At 44.2% G+C, this 17,914-nt stretch overlaps 1 protein-coding gene across 1 annotated transcript in view; it reads left to right on the top strand.

The window, feature by feature from the left end:
- The window catches only part of LOC144595738 (contactin-associated protein-like 5), a 644,436-nt gene that overhangs the window by 515,959 nt on the left and 110,563 nt on the right, over window positions 1-17,914 (top strand). Inside the window, exon 21 of the mRNA XM_078403317.1 lies at window positions 10,672-10,765. Coding sequence (XP_078259443.1) covers window positions 10,672-10,765 — 94 coding nt within the window. The remainder of the gene's footprint in view (window positions 1-10,671; window positions 10,766-17,914) is intronic.

Genomic DNA, 17,914 nt, shown 5'->3' with positions numbered 1-17,914 from the left:
AAATATAGCCGGTGCGAGCGTGTGGTAAAGAACTGAATGCTCACCATCCTCCAAGTCTAGACAGTGCTGGCTCGAAGGGCTGAATGGCCTACTCCTGCACCTATTGTCTATTGACAGTAACTGAATTAAGCATAAATGGCTCCTACAATCTCCTTCGTTCCTGGGCGTACGAGTCGCTGATTCAGGCCGTGATGCAACCAGTCAATGTACATCTGTGGAAGTTCAAGACTTGTTATCTATCCACTCTTTCTATCATAGGATATACAGGCATTTGGATGGCCAAGGGCTGATTAGGGACAGTCAGCATGGTTTTGTACGTGAGAGGTCATGTCTCACAAATCTGATTGATTATTTTTGAAGACGTGACCAAAAAGGTTGATGAGGGCAGAGCTGTAGATGTTGTATACATGGACTTCAGTAAGGCGCTTGACAAGGTTCCGCATGGTAGGCTGCTCTGAAAGGTTAGATCGCATGGGATCCAAGGAGAGATAGCTGAATGGATAGGAAATTGGCTCCATGGTAGGAAGCAGAGGGTAATGGTGGAAGGTTGCTTCTCAGACTGGAGGCCAGTGATAGTGGTGTGCCTCAGGGTTCGGTGCTGGGCCCGTTACTGTTTGTCATCTACATCAATGATTTGGATGAGAAAATACAGGGCAAGATTAGCAAGTTTGCTGATGATACAAAAGTTAGTAGATAGTCAAGATGATTGTGAACGATTGCAGCAGGATCTGGATCGATTGGCCAGGTGGGTAGAGGGACGGTTGATGGAATTTAATACAAAGAAATGTGAGGTGTTGCATTTTGGTACATCGAACAAGGGCATGACTTGCACAGTAAATGGTAGGCTTAGAATATTGTGTTCAGTTCTGGGCACCATGTTGTAGGAAAGATATTGTCAAGCTTGAAAGGGTTCAGAAAAGATTTACGAGCTATGGGGAGAGGTTGAGTAGGCTGGATCACTATTCCATGGAGCACAGGAGGATGAGGGGAAATCTTGTAGAGGTTTACAAAATCATGAGAGGGCAGATGCACAGAATCTTTTGCCCAGAGTAGGGGAATTGAGGACCAGAGGACATAGGTTCAAGGTGAAGGGGAAAAGATTTAATAGGAATCTGAGGGGTAACTTTTTCACACAAAGGGTGGTGGGTGTATGGAACAAGCTGCCAGAAGAGGTAGTTGAGGCTGGGACTATCCCATCGTTTAAGAAACAGTTAGACAGGTACATGGATAGGGCAGGTTTGGAGGGATATGGACCAAGCGCAGGCAAGTGGGACTTGTGTAGCTGGGACATTGTTGGCCGGTGTGGGCAAGTTGGGCCGAAGGGCCTGTTTCCACACTGTATCACTCTATGACTCTATGAGTCAATGACAGTAAAGACAGTAGACATGAGAATAAATTAGTACAATCGGTGGGATTCTGCTTTTGTCATTCCTGATGTATGTCCACTCTGGGACGAGGGCGGCACGGTGGCGCAGCGGTAGAGTTGCTGCCTTACAGCGAATGCAGCGCCGGAGACTCAGGTTCGATCCTGACTACGGGTGCCGTCTGTACGGAGTTTGTACGTTCTCCCCGTGACCTGCGTGGGTTTTCTCCGAGATCTTCGGTTTCCTCCCACACTCCAAAGACGTACAGGTATGTAGGTTAATTGGCTGGGCAAATGTAAAAATTGTCCCTAGTGGGTGTCGGATAGTGTTAGTGTGCGGGGATCGCTGGGCGGCGCGGACCCAGTGGGCCGAAGGGCCTGTTTCTGCGCTGTATCTCTAAAAATCTAAAAATCTATTGTTAGTAAAAGATGATGAAAAGCCCAGTCTAAAATGGGTGAGGACGTTTAAATGGGATAATAGTGAAGCGAAGATGCCGCGGTTTTCTTTGATACCTGGCTGCGAGGGAGACCCGGAATCATTAAACAGGGAGAGGTAGAATTAAATCAAACCCTCGTTCTTCTTTTGGAGAACGTGGACTGATTTACATTGCGGAATAATTAAAGATTGCACACTGGCAGCTTCTGACCCTTTGCAGCGGCTAAGTTTTATACCAGGGTTTGCACGTCAAAGTAATGAATGGATTTTCAAAAAAACGGAGATAATTTTCAGTCTGCCGGCTTCCTTCATTGGAAGCTGTCAGCCTGATGTTGAGACCTGCATTAAATAACGGTGTCTTTTAATGGAATTGCATCAGAGATAAAGCAAGCATGCCATGGAGCAACATATTAAAAGCAATGTCACTGATCTATTCCTGTGGGTAATGTGGCACAGTCGGAAGAAGGAGGTATCCAGGAAAAAGAGCTGGCCAACCGCTGTCTGTTTTACAACCTTCAGGTGTTTTGTCCCGATATTGTGGACTGAATTGGATTCCCGACAATCCTAAACCCCTGGACCCTTTGAAATGGATCCGAAAGGCTTCCGGGAAGCTGTTAGCTAAAAGCTTCCCGCCGACTTTGGCAGGCATCATGTTTAACTAATGAGAACAGTGACTCCAGTTTAATTGGTGTAGGTACCAGTCGGTGTGTTTCTTTCGATTTGACTTGCCGTGCCCTGAGGCCAACTGAGCTAATGAAACTTCCTCCAATGTTCAATTTCCCTCACCCCCCCACCCCCCCCCCCGGCCTCCAGTTCTATAATTCATTGTGTGCGCACCTGGTTCCTGTCTCCCTTGCCCCCTTTGTTGAAATCTCAGCGGCCTAGATCTCTGAAGTTTTTTAGTTAGCTGACATCATGTTCAGGCAGCCTCACCAGAAGTGGGGCGTTCGTTTTGCCGGGGCTTGTTGCAGTGAGAACAGAGGACTATGCTCCAGTTCGTTCACGGTGGCGCAGCGGCAGAGTTGCTGCCATTACTGCGCCAGTTTGTACGTTCTCCCTGTGACCGCACAATAGACAATAGACAATAGGTGCAGGAGGAGGCCATTCGGCCCTTCGAGCCAGCACCGCCATTCAATGTGATCATGGCTGATCATTCTCAATCAGTACCCCGTTCCTGCCTTCTCCCCATACCCCCTGACTCCGCTATCCTTAAGAGCTCTATCCAGCTCTCTCTTGAATGCATTCAGAGAATTGGCCTCCACTGCCTTCTGAGGCAGAGAATTCCACAGATTCACAACTCTCTGACTGAAAAAGTTTTTCCTCATCTCAGTTCTAAACGGGTTTTCTCCGGGTGCCACGGTTTCCTCCCACACTCCAAGGACGTACAGTGCTGTCGATTAATTGGCTTGAGTAAAAATTGTAAATTGTCCCTAGTGTGTGGTAGGATAGTGCTAGTGTACGGGGATTGCTGGGCGGCGTGGGCTCGGTGGGCCAAAGGGCCTGTTTCCACGCTGTATTTTTAAACTAAACTAAACTAAACTAAACTAAACTAAATTAATGCACATCGAATTAGCAAGAGCAAACTGCAGCAAATGCTAAATAACACTAAACCTAAACAATACTGTTATTCCAGAAGCATCAACAAACACCAATTAGACGAGTTGGAAACAGTCAATGCAGTTTTAAAGGTGCAAGGAAGGCTGAAGACATTTCAGTCAACCGACAGGTTCGCTTGTCAAGCAAATTGCAGCACGTTTTTCCATAACCCATGCTGACACTACACTGCGGAGCTGAGTGAGGGGGTGCTTTGCTGGAGGTGCCTTTGATCAGCTGAAACATAATACCAAGCCTCTGTATGCTCTCTCTGAAAAGATCCCATGGCACTGATTTGAACACGAGAATAGGAGCTATCCTCAGTATCCTGACCAATGCATACAGTATTTTTCATGCAATGGCACTAAAATAAAACAGTTGAGAACTTTGGTGCCTTTGAAAGATTGTGCCCATGGTTTCTGTGGCATTTCTTCCATGTTGATGATGACTTTACTCCACAATGTTTCTCCTAATGTTATCAAGCACTTTACAAAATGCCACGGTCATGAAAGGCAGTACATAAATGTAAGGTGTCGGACGGAACTGCAGATGCTGGTTTAAACCGAAGGTAGGCACAAAAAGCTGGAGTAACTCAGCGGGACAGGCAGCATCTCTGGAGAGAAGGAATGGGTGACGTTTCGGGTCGAGACCAGTCTTCAGACTCGATGTTTCGGGTCGAGACCCTTACATTTTCTCTTCTGATCCGTTCCTTAAGCCAAAATCAAGGAAAGGTGGAGACCACAATGGGTAGTTGATACCGAGTTATGCAGACAATGAAACTCAACAGGACAATAGTGAAACTAGCATGATGACTAGGGTGGGGGAGGGATGGAGTGAGAGGGGATGCAAGGGCTACTTTTGAAGTTCGTGAAATCAATATTCATACCACTGGGTTGTAAGAAAATAACTGCAGATGCTGGTACAAATCAAAGGTATTTATTTCGTAAAATGCTGGAGTAACTCAGCAGGTCAGGCAGCATCTCAGGGGAGAAGGAATGGGTGACGTTTCAGCTTGGTTAAGGCGGACTGAGCGAAGGTGTTGAGCGAAACGATCGCCGAGCCTGCATTTGGTTTCGGCGATGTGAAGAAGTTGACATCTCGAGCAGCAGATACAATAGATGAGGTTGGAGGAGGTGCAGGTGAACCTCTGTCTCGCCTGGAAAGACTGTTTGGGTCCTTGGATGGAGTTGAGGGGGGAGGTAAAGGGACAGGTGTTGCATCTCCTGCGGTTGCTGGGAAAAGTGCCCGGGGATGGGGTGGTTTGGGTAGGAAGGGACGAGTGGACCAGGGAGTTACGGAGGGAACGGTCTCTGCGGAACGCAGAAAGGGGAGGGGATGGGAAGATGTGGCTAGTAGTGGGGTACCGTTGTAGGTGACAGGATTACACTGGGTTTAAGCTGCCCAAGCAAAATATGAGGTGCTGTTCCTCCAATTTGCATTTCTGCAGTTCCTTCCTACACATTTTGTTTGTTTCTGTTCTTGTTCTGTGTCCACATATGATGATACGATATGATACGATAGAACTTTTTACATCTCCGGAGGGAAATTGGTCGGCCAACAGTCATAACACACAACAAACTTGAAATTAAAATTAAATTCACATGTAATATATCCAATTTTCCCGATGATACAAAGGTAGGTGGCAGTATATAAAAACAAAGAACTGCAGATGCTGGTTTACACAAAAGAACATATTCTCTAAAAGAGAATTAAAAACGGCAGTCAGATAACACGAAGTGCTGGAGTAACTCAGCAGGTCAGGCAGCATCTCTGGAGAAATGGATAGGTGACATTTCAGGTCTGGACCCTTCAGAAGACTCCTTTTAGATGATAATATATCAGGAGCATGAGGGAGGCGCAGAGAAGACTCACAATGTACAGACAGACTAAATTAATGGGGAAGGATATCGCTGTCAGAATATAATATAATGTGGAAAATCATGAGGTCTTTCGATATGGTAGAAACATTTTTTTTTTGAAGATGAGATATTGAATTTTCTCAGAGCTACAATGATCTTGGTGTCCTTGCCAATGACTCACTGAAAGTTAACGTAAGGTTCAACAAAGCAATTAGGAAAGCAAGCGATATGTTGGATGAAATTCACCAAAGAGCAAAAAAAAATGTTGAATATTTTTTCCATTGGCCAGGCATTATCTGTGGAAAGAGAAGGAAAGTTATCTCTTCTGTTCAAAATTGCATTACCAGAACGGGGAACGAGAGGAACCAAGTTTATTTGAAGTAACAGCAAGGCTGGGGGATATAAATGGGACAAAGGGAATATTTTTTCATGGATTAGGGACAGCATTACCAGAGTGTGAATCCATCAGGTTCATAGATTACTGAGGGAAGTCAAAACAAGTAAAGGGACATGTAAACGGTGTGAAATGCTGATAAAGGCTGTGGGTTAATATAAGAAAATAACTGCAGATGCTGGTACAAATCGAAGGTATTTATTCACAAAATTCTGGAGTAACTCAGCAGGTCAGGCAGCATCTCGGGAGAGAAGGAATGGGCGACATTTCGGGTCGAGACCCTTCTTCAGACTGATGTCAGGGGGGCGGGACAAAGGAAGGATATAGGTCAGGGGTGGCCAAACTTGCTTAATGTAAGAGCCACATACGATAAAGTTCAGATGTTTGAGAGCCGCAAGACATGAGATCTTCGGTTTCCTCCCACATGCCAAAGATGTACAGGTTTGTAGGTTAATGCAGGAAACATGTTCCCGATGTTGGGGGAGTACAGAACCAGTGGTCACAATTTAAGAATAACAGGTGGGCCATTTAGAACTGAGATGAGGAAAAACTTTTTCACACAGAAATTGTGGAATTCGCTGCCCTCAGAAGGCAGTGGAGGCCGATTCAGTGGATGCATTCAAAAGAGCATTAGATAGAGCTCTTTGGGCTAGCGGAACCAAGGGATATGGAGAGAAGGCAGGAACGGGTTACTGATTGTGGATGATCAGCCATGATCACATTGAATGGCGGTGCTGGCTCGAAGGGCCGAATGGCCTACTCCTGCACCTATCGCCCATGTATCTATGTATCTATGTTGCATTTCCAGAACTAGTCTCTGTACCTAAGAATACACTTAAACTAGAGGAACTAGAGCAGAAGTTTACCACTTTCATTAACATGATAATAAATCTATTGTATGAGGAGTATTAAGTAGGCTAGGCCTACATCTTTCATTTTAAAACAAAAGATGTTTCTCAATGGTCTTGAGAACTAAGGGTCACCATCTCAAACTAAATCAGCCTTGCAGACACAGATGAGGTGATATTATTTCACACAGAGCCTGATGAATCTCTATGAATCCTCTACCAAAGTGGGCCGTGGAGTTTATTTTAGTTTATTGTCACGTGTACCGAGGTACAGGAAAAGCTTTTGTTGCATGCTAACCACCCAGTGGGAAGACAATCCATGATTACAATGGAGCCATCCACAGTGTACAGATAGATGATAAAGGGAATAACATTTAGTGCAAGATAAACTGCAGTAAACTTTGATTAAAGATAGTCCGAGGGTCTACCTTGAGGGAAATTGTAGCTCAGGTCCGCACTCTCTAGTTGTTGATAAAATGGTCCAGTTGTCTGATAGCAGCTGGGAAGAAACTGTCCCTGAATCTAGAGGCGTGCGTTTTCAAACTTCTCTGCCTGATGGGAGAGGGGAGAACAGGGAGTGACTGGGATGAGACCCGTCCTTGATTATGCTGCTGGCTTTGCTGAGGCAGCGTGAGATGTGAATGGAGTCAATAGAAGGGAGTTTGGTTTGCGTGATGGTGTGGGCTGTGCCCACAGATCTCTGCAATTTATTGCGGTCTTGTATGGTGCTGTTGCTGGCAATAAGCAGGACAGAGATTGATGAACTTTTAAATAGACACAAAAAACTGGAGTAACACAGCGGGACGGGCAGCATCTCTGGAGAGACGGAACCGGTGACCTTACAGGTCGAGACCCTTCTTCAGACTGGTTAGAGATTAGGGAAATGAGAGATATAGACGATGATGCTGATCATCTTTTAGATATATGAAGAGAATCAAGGGACAAGAAAAAATAGTGATGAGGTAAATGATGTGTCAATAGACAATAGACAATAGGTGCAGGAGTAGGCCATTCGGCCCTTCGAGCCAGCACCGCCATTCAATGTGATCATGGCTGGTCATTCTCAAACAGTACCCCGTTCTTGCTTTCTCCCCAAACCCCCTGACTCCGCTATCCTTAAGAGCTCTATCTAGCTCTCTCTTGAATGTATTCAGAGAATTGGCCTCCACTGCCTTCTGAGGCAGAGAATTCCACAGATTCACAACTCTCTGACTAAAAAAGTTTTTCCTCATCTCTGTTCTAAATGGCCTACCCCTTATTCTTAAACTGTGGCCCCTGGTTCTGGACTCCCCCAACATTGGGAACATGTTTCCTGCCTCTAACATGTCCAACCCCTTAATAATCTTGTCATGATCTTATTGAAAGACAGAGCAAGCACTAGGGTCTGAACAACATTTCTTTTTGGTATGTTCTTAGAATAACAGATTTCCAATGACAATTGATTGAATTAAGCTAGATCAGTGTTGAGATGTTGAGAACGCTCTTTGACAACGTTCAGGGCGGCACGGTGGTGCAGCGGTAGAGCTGCTGCCTTACAGCGCCAGAGACCCGTGTTTGAACTTGACTACAGGTGCTGTCTGTACGGAGCTTCTCCCCGTGACCGTGTTTGTACCTTCTCCCCTTGCTCCGGTTTCCTCCCACGCTCCAAAGAGGTACAGTTTAGAGGTCAGTTGGGTTGGTAAAATTGTAACTAGCCCCATGTACGGGGATCGCTGGTCAGCGCGGACTCATGTCTGAATGTATGAAAACAACCAAAAAATATCTAACCTGTTGAAGCAGAAGTGGTAGACATAATTTACACAATGTATGTCTTCAAAATTTGATTATTTTTTTTTCATGTGGTGACAGAAGGAGCTAAATATTTTATGGGCTTGTCAGGGTTGTTTCATTGAACAGTATGATTTGATTCATCCCGTGGTGGATGAGCAGCCCGCTGTATTTCTCTGATGATACGAATAACACGGCCAGTGAAGACTGCACAATGAGGGAAATAATGAGGGAAACAAAAATTATAGTTTTCTAATTAGAAGCAGCTATTTTTATTTGTTGCAACTCCTACCTGCAAATACAACTCTTACCTGCTCGATAATGTTTTCTCTCAGCAGCAGTGTGTTTCTCTCGGCGCCAGTTGGAGATTTGAACTCCAACCCCAGTTGAATAGACCTCTCTCGGGTGGGATACCACAGAGCTTCGCAGAATCAGGCTAAGACTTATTGCAATTGACGAGGAGATTCACAAAATCACGCCATCAAATCTTCCGTCATCCCAGAGCACCAATTGCCATGAAACAAATCAAAATACCAGTCCCTACATCATCAACTCGCTAAATTTCAATAAACTTTGCTCCCAATATTCCCTTTGTCCAAGGACGATAATGGAATGGAATATGCTACCACCCAACACACGTGCTGCTCCCGATGTCCAGTCATTTAAAAAGGGGATTGAGCAACTAGATCTCCTCAACTTGGTCAGAAAGGCCCAATTCAAAATTTAATCACTGCTCTACTCACTCCGACCTGCGCGACATAACCACTTATTCAGGATTCAGGAATCAGAATATCTTTATTTGTCATCCAAAAAACAAGTTTTTTGGGCGAGATTTCGTCACCCACAGTCCAACAATAAGAACAATGAAATAAGCAAATTGCACATCCCCAACCAACACAAAACACAAGAAAAAGAAACATCCATCACAGTGAGTCCCCTCCAGTCCCCTCCTCACCGTGATGGAAGGCCAGAATGTCTTTTCTCTTCCCTTGCCATCTTCTCCCGCGGTCAGGCTGTTGAGGTTGCCACGTTCCAGGCCGCGCCGGACGGTGACATAACCACATGTCGCCTTATGCGACATAACCACATATATATATATATATATATATATATGTAGGAAGGAACTGCAGATGCTGTTTTAAACCTAAGATAGACACAAAAAGCTGGAGTAACTCAACGGGTCAGGCAGCATCTCTGGAGAGAAGGAATGGGTGACGTTTCAAGTCGAGACCCTTCTTCAGACCGAAGAAGGGTCTCGACCCGAAACGTCACCCATTCCTTCTCTCCAGAGATGCTGCCTGTTCCACTCAGTTACTGCAGAACACACACACACATATATATATATATATATATATATATATATATATATATATATATATATATATATATATGGGTGATACAACAACATTTGTTGAGCTAGTTTTAACCCAGCCCAGCTGGCAGGAAGTGACGCATTCTGATCTGTTTCACACCTCAGTCAATAGAGGGCAGGAGTTACGTGGGCGGCATGTCTGATATTATCTGTTTTCCACTCATTGAGTTAAGTGCAACGCTCGACAAAAAAAGTGCTGGAGTAACTCAGCAGGTCAGGCAGCATCTCTGCAGAGCATTGATAGGTGACATTTTGGGTTGGGACCCTTCTTCAGACTCTCACTGGGTAAGAAATTGATGGGGATTTTCAGTCTTGAGAGAGATTCATTACCGCATACTTACTAATGATTTTTTTCGCAATGTTTCTCAGTACACGTGACAATAATAAACCGATACCAACACCAAAACCTGTGTTTATGTGAATACATTTGGACCTTTCGCTTTCATCAAAGGGTAGGTGGTGCTTGGCTTAAAAGCTTATTCTAAAAGATGGCATCGTTGACAATGTCATTTTTTCTCCAAACACAGGTAGGTGGGACTAGTGTAGATGGGACATGTTGGCCGATGTGGGCAAGTTGGACCCAAGGGCCTGGGTCCAAGCTGTACGACTCTATGACTCTATTGCGGTGAAGAGTTTTTTAATCTGGTTTGTTGTTTCAATAATCAACAATGGAATTAAAACTCAGAGCCACGGGTAAACCCTTATTTCAATCTAAACTCACTTCTCTTTTCCAGTTAATATTACTTTTTCCAAAATCAACACAAGTTAAACTTGAATATCTCAGTTGCGTATCTATCAACCAATGTCATTCCTATTCATTATAGATTGCTTGGTGCATTGAATATTTTTGTCTTTGCACATTTCTGAATCTCAGATAGAGATGAATGCATTGAATTGAAACAAAAAGGTGCTCTACAAAGCATTGCTAAAAAGAATATTCAGATATTACTTAACACACATATTGATCATGATACAGAATAACTGAAGAATAGACCATGGAAACACAATTGACATTTGTATTTCTGCTCTCTGTTTACAGATTGACCAATTTGCTACCATGAAGTACAGACTCCCTTCAGATACAAACTTGGAGTTTAATGCCGTTAAATCTCTCAATCTTGGCAAGATTGTGGGTGAGTTATTGAATTTTCCGTTTGATTTGGTAATGGCATTACGGCTTTAAAAAAAAATTGTATTCAAGGGAACTTAATGTTGCTTCTTTCCCTTGTTGTTGCAAGAGGTATAGAAACATAGAAAAATAGGTGCAGGAGTAGGCCGTTCGGCCCTTCGCGCCAGCACCGCCATTCACTGTGATCATGGCTGATCATCCAAAATCATTACCCCATTCCAGCTTTTTCCTCTTTATCCCTTGATACCCTTAGCCTTAAGAGCTAAATCTAACTCTCTCTTGACCTGCCTTCAGTTCAGTTTAGTTTATTGTACGTGCACCAAGGTGCAGTCCTGATGCAAGATCTCAACCTGAAACGTTAACTCACACATTTTGCTTCCGCAGATGCTGCTTGGCTTTCCAGAATTCTATTTACGCTCCATATTCCAGCATTTGCCTTTTCTTTAATAAACATCCTAAATCGGATTCGAACATGATCTAAAAGTGATAGACTTTTATCGAAAATAGATGTGATGTTTTGCGTTTCAGGACTGGACCACTTCCTCAGTTCCAGCCCCGACCTGAAACGTGGTCCATAGTCAGAGGGTGGTGAATCTGTGGAATTCTTTGCCACAGAAGGCTGTGGAGGCCAAGTCAATAGAAATTTTAAAGGCAGAGATAGATAGATTCTTGATTAGTACGGGTGTCAGAGATTATGGGGAGAAGGAAGGGGAATGGGGTTAGGAGGGAGAGATAGATCAGCCATGAATGAATGGCGGAGTAGTCTTGATGGGCCGAATGGCTATTCACTTATGACTATCACTTATGACTTATGGCCTTATGAGTCAAGGGTCAAGGGAGTCAAGAGTCAAACGAGTGTTTTATTGTCATATGTCCCAGAAAGAACAATAAAATTCTCACGCAGCAACAAAACAGAATATCATATCATATCATATATATACAGCCGGAAACAGGCCTTTTCGGCCCTCCAAGTCCGTGCCGCCCAGCGATCCCCGCACATTAACACTATCCTACACCCACTAGGGACAATTTTTACATTTACCCAGCCAATTAACCTATATGTGAATATAATATGCTGCAAACAATATAATAAGCAAGAAATAAAGTTCCGTGTGTGTATATATACACATACTCACACATATACACACACGTACATATAAAAAACAAACAAACATTAAAATTGCAATAATACCAATAATAGTCTATGTAGGTCAGAGCTTATTTGGAGGTTGCAGTGTTTAATAGCAATGATGGCTGTAGGGAAGATGCTGTTCCTGAACCTGGACGTTACAGTTTACAGGCTTCAACTTCTTCTTCTTCCCGATGGCAGGGTTGAAATGAGTGTGAGGCCAGGAGCTTAACCTTAAAACTAACTAGTTCTATTTGTTTCATCTGATAGAGCCTGTTCACATCCTCCATCTGTTTTCATTTGCCGAAATGGAATGCACAGCTTGAAAGCACACGGGGAAACGCATTCAACAGTAACTAGATGAATACTCAAAGGGGGAGAAAATTACAAAGGTCCACAGAAAGAACGGGACTAATTGGATCATTCCTTACCAAAGGTCCAGCACAGGTCTAATGAAACGAATCCCCAGCTTTTATTCTATTTAGTTCTGCCACTCCTTTCCACGTTGCACCAGAACCAGGAATGAAGTCAGATGCTGGACACAAAAAGCTGTAGTAACTCAGCGGGACAGGCAGCATCTCTGGAGAGAAGTGAATGTGTGATGTTTCGGGTTGAGTCCCTTCTTCAGACATTTCTTCTCTCCACTGATGCTCCCTGTCCTGCTGAGTTACTCCAGCATTTTGTGTCAATCTTCGCTTTAAACCAGCATCTGCAGTTCCTTCTTACACATGAAGACAGATGCTTCAGTTTGTACTGGCAACAGTCATTTTAGCCTGGGAGAATTCTACATTGAAAGTACAAGAACATCTGCTCCCTTAGTGCATGAGATGGCTGAACAAACAGTAGCAATGCCAATACCTCGGGTGCTGTACTATATCTGGGCAGTCGTATCAGCGATATAGTGCAGAAATCACACATGGTTGCGTAGAATTTCAATTACACATCACTGTTTACCTTCAACATGAAGATTATTATTTTATTTTCCTGGCTGTCATGAGATAGAGTAAGAGCTATTTTCATGTCCCTGTGCCATTGAACTTCTTATCATTTTTATTGAGGAGATCATAGAATGGGCCTTCCCAGTTACCATATTTTATTTAGGCCACACTGTGTAACCATGAAGTTATCTTCAGCTATGCTCTCACCATAGAAACATAGAAACATAGAAAATAGGTGCAGGAGTAGACCATTCGGCCCTTCGAGCCAGCACCGCCATTCAATATGATCATGGCTGATCATCCAAAATCAGTACCTGCTTTCTCCCTATATCCCAAGTGCCAATTACGTGATAGACTATTTTCACAGTTCTTTGTTTCCTTCGGTTCCATCATTTTTCTCTGTCTCTCTCTCTCTAACTGGCAGTATCCTCCCACAGCCTATCGTAAGTTCATAAGTTCATAGGTGACTGGAGCAGAATTATGCCATTCAGCCCATCAAGTCAACTCCGCCATTCAATCATGGCTGATCTATCTCTCCCTCCTAACCCCACTCTCCTGACTTCTCCCCATAACCCCTGACACCCATACTAATCAAGAATATGTCAATCTCTGCCTTTAAAATATCTATTGACGGCCTCCACAGCCTTCTGTGGCAATGAATTTCACAGGTTCACCACCCTCTGACTAAAGAAATTCCTCCTCATCTCCTTCCTAAAGGTACGTCCTTTTATTCTGAGGCTGTGGCCTCTGGTCCTAGACTCTCCCACTAGTAGAAACATCCTCTCCACATTCACACGCTATCCAGGCCAGTTGAACATGAAGATTATTATTTTGCTTTCCTATAATGAGATACAGTAAGAGCTATTTTCATGTCTGGGTGACATTGCCTGTGCAAGAGTTAGATAGAGCTCTTAAGGATAGCGGAGTCAGGCGGTATGGGGAGAAGGCAGGAACGGGGTACTGATTGAGAATGATCAGCCATGATCACATTGAATGGCGGTGCTGGCTCGAAGGGCTGAATGGCCTACTCCTGCACCTATTGTCTATTGTCTATTGTCTATTGCTTGTTTTTAAGCATTGCCTGAAAAGCTGGGCCAAGTAGCCTACCTACTGAGCACTCCCAGAACAACATCAAAGTAGACCTTCATCGGTATATGTCTTGCATCTTCCTCTTAATCTTAAAACCACAAAGCAATGTACCAACTCCCCTCATCTCTATGCCTTCATCTGATGGTCAAATCCCAGTCTCCAACCTCCCGATCTTCACTTAATATCCTGGTACACTTCTGAGGTCCCATTCTAATCAACTAGTTCTGTCAGGTGTATCGAGTGAAAAGCTTTGTTGTTGCGTGTTATCCGGTCAACGAGAAGACGATGCATGATTACAATCATCCACAGTTTACAGTTGCAGAGTAAAAAGGTATCATCATCATATCATCATATCATATATATACAGCCGGAAACAGGCCTTTTCGGCCCTCCAAGTCCGTTAGTGCACGATAAAGTTGTGATTAAAGATCATTCAAAGGTCTCCAATGAGGTAGATGGGAGGTTAGGACCACGCTCTAACTGATGAGAGGACGGGTCAACTTGCCCATGCCGACCAAGATGCCCTATCTAAACTAGTCCCACCTGCCCACATTTGGCCCACATCACTCTAAACTTTTAGTATATAGATGGCATAATCAAGTGAGTCACGTTCAAATTTGAATGTGGCCAGTGGGATGTGGGTAAAAGTGTTTACCCATGGTGATCCTGTCAGTGTGTTGTTGAGGCAGGTTTGATGGAGTGGCTAGTCTTTCTCTGCCTGTCATTTCTGTATGTTCAGCTGAATGAAATTAACCTGCAGCTAAATGACAAGTAAACAACCGTGTACGTATACATCAGGATCACATGCAAGATCTTGCCTTGCGGTGTTTTATTCAACAGAGTAGAACTGACAATCCAGTGGCATTTTCCCATCACTATTTTGAATCTGTCAGGGATATTTTTAATCAAATCTCTCTGTTATCAATGAATGGTCATTATTTCATCATGACGTTAGAGTCTATTTATGAATCACTGTGACTGCTTAAATGACAGCACTGCTAATGCAAACTGCAGGGAAGGTGAAACCATATAGTTTTCACAGAATACATTTAGTTCAGTTTTAGTTTGGAGATATGGCATGGAAACAGGCAATTACAACAGGAAAGCTCTTCAGCGGGTAGTCCATAGAGCTCAGAGGACCATCGGAACACAGCTACCAGCCTTGGAGGGCATCGACAACACACGATGCCTCAGAAAAGCCACCAGCATCCACAAAGACTCTTCACACCCCTGCAACAGTCTGTTCGAACTTCTACCATCGGGCAGACGACACAAGGCCTTCTACGCCTGCACCTCCAGACTCAGGAACAGCTTCATCCCCAGGGCCATAGCTGCTATGAACCGGTCCTGCTGAGCCGGATGGTCACATCGCACAGTGAACCGGCACAGACCTACTTGCACTTTATTCTGTTTTAAAACTGTTCTCATTTGTTTCATTGGGTTGTTTAAATTAATACTGACTAGCTAATTCATTTATTGCATCGTATGGGAGGCGCATTCCCAATCTCGTTGTACCCCTTGTACAATGACAATAAAGATATATTGTATTGTATTGAGTTAACACTGACCATCATGCTAATTCCATGTTGTCGTACTTTCCACCCATTCCCTAAATATCAGGGACAATTTTACAATGGTCAATTAACCTACAAACCTGTACATCTTTGTGATGTGTCCATAATAAGTGCAATGTCTAGGAGCAGAATTAGGCCATTTGGCCCTTGAAAGTCTACCCTGCCATTCAACCATGGCTGATCTATGTATTGTCTTACCTCAGACAGGATAGCACGCAACACAAGCTTTTCACTTCACCTCGGTACACATGACAATACACTCAACTGAAACTGGTCTATCTTTTCCCCTCATCCCCATTCTCATGACTTCTCCCCATGACCCCCTGACACCCGTACTAATCAAGAATTTATCAATCTCCACCTTAAAAATATCCATTGACTTGGAATCCGCGGCCTTCTGTGGCAAATGAACCTCACTGATTTACAACCCTCTGACCGAAGAACTAATGTGGGAGGAAAAAACTGGGGCACCTGGAGGAAGTCCACACGCTCTCAGGGGGGGAATGTGCAACTTCCAAACAGACAGCACTTGAAGTCAGGATCAATCCTGGGCTTCTGGCACCACGAAGCAGCAGCTCTACCAGCTGTGTCACTGTGCCGCCACTAAATGTAGAAACAAATGTCCTTCTTTAAGTTTGCAATTTGTGGATTTAACGCCTCTACTCGCTGGAGTGCAGAAGGATGAAGTGCGGACCTCATTGAAACTTACCGGATAGTTAAAGTTTTTACGGCAGAGATCTATCAATCTCGATCTTAAAAATCTCCATTGACTTGGCCTCCACAGCCTTCGGTGGCAAAGAATTTCACAGATTCACCACCCTCTGACTGAAGAAATTTCTCCTCATCTCCTTCCTAAAGGAACGTCCTCTCTTCATATATATACAGCCGGAAACAGGCCTTTTCGGCCCTCCAAGTCCGTGCCGCCCAGTGATCCCCGTACATTAACACTATCCTACACCCACTAGGGACAATTTTTACATTTACCCAGCCAATTAACCTACATACCTGTACGTCTTTGGAGTGTGGGAGGAAACCGAAGATCTCGGAGAAAACCCACGCAGGTCACGGGGAGAACGTACAAACTCCTTACAGTGCAGCACCCGTAGTCAGGATCGAACCTGAGTCTCCGGCGCTGCATTCGCTGTAAAGCAACAACTCTACCGCTGCGCTACCGTGCCTCTTAGAGTCTCTCCTTAAAACCTCCTTGACCAAGCTTTTGGTCGTTTGTGCCAACCCCTCCTTCTTCGGCTTATTCTGTTGAATTAACATATTCTTAGAAAGTAGAATCAAGGAACTACAGATGCTGGTTTACACAAAAGGGAGACAAGGTTTAATGACACATAACTCAGTGGGTCAGGCCAGTATCTCTGGAGAACATGGATGGGGGATGTTTTATGTCGGGACCCTTCTTCAGTCTTTTAGGAAGCTTTGCTTGAGGTGCCAAATGAATGCAAATCATTGCTGCAGTTACAGTTTTGGAAAGAATATTCATTTCTTTGGTTGGTAGGTGGCCTTGAAGTCACTAGATGTATGCGGAGGCTGTCTGAGAAATTGAAGTGATGCATTTTAATGACCCCTCTTGCCAGAAGAAGACCTGAGGTGTCATGAACATCTTTATCTGTAGAGATAGCTACAAATCAGTTCCAATTTCAACAGGAATGCTTGGGTTACAACCAGAAGTAGTTTTGAACTGATGCCAGGGCACTCATTTCAATCAGTTTCAACTCTGCAGCAGGGCCAAGTATATTTCTCCATTTGGACATGCAATTATTATTTAATTCTCTTCTTTTAAATGTAAAGCCATGTAATATTTGCGTAATCAATTGTCAGTTATCACTATAAATATAGAGAAATGACATTAAAAAAACATTAATATCCTTTTATTATCCACTATCCAGGTTATTAGTCACTGTAACTGCTAGTGATGGTATAAAAATTACATTGAGTAGATTGAATCTTAACAGCAGCATCTACTCACGTACTGTCTTTAACATTGTTAGATATCCCCAGGCGGTTCACAGAGAAAATGGATTCTTCGCAAGAGAGAGAGACAGAGAGAGAGAGACAGAGACAGAGAGACAGAGAGAGAGAGAGAGAGAGAGAGAGAGAGGGAGGGAGGGAGGGAGGGAGGGAGAGAGAGAGAGAGAGAGAGAGGGAGGGAGGAGGGAGGGAGGGAGGGAGGGAGGGAGGGAGGGAGAGAGAGAGAGAGAGAGAGAGGGAGGGAGGAGGGAGGGAGGGAGGGAGAGGGAGGGAGAGGGAGGGAGGGAGAGGGAGGGAGAGGGGGGAGAGGGGGGAGAGGGAGGGAGAGGGGGAGAGGGGGAGAGGGGGAGAGAGAGAGAAATAAAACTGAAGATAGATTTTAAAGGGAGTTCTTAAAGGGACGGCATGTTGGCAGCAGTGGTAGAGTTGCTGCCTTACAGCAC

The sequence above is a fragment of the Rhinoraja longicauda genome, chromosome 8 (genome assembly GCF_053455715.1).
Source record: "Rhinoraja longicauda isolate Sanriku21f chromosome 8, sRhiLon1.1, whole genome shotgun sequence".
Classification (NCBI taxonomy): Eukaryota; Metazoa; Chordata; class Chondrichthyes; order Rajiformes; family Arhynchobatidae; genus Rhinoraja; species Rhinoraja longicauda.
This window is presented reverse-complemented; position numbering and strand designations above follow the sequence as displayed.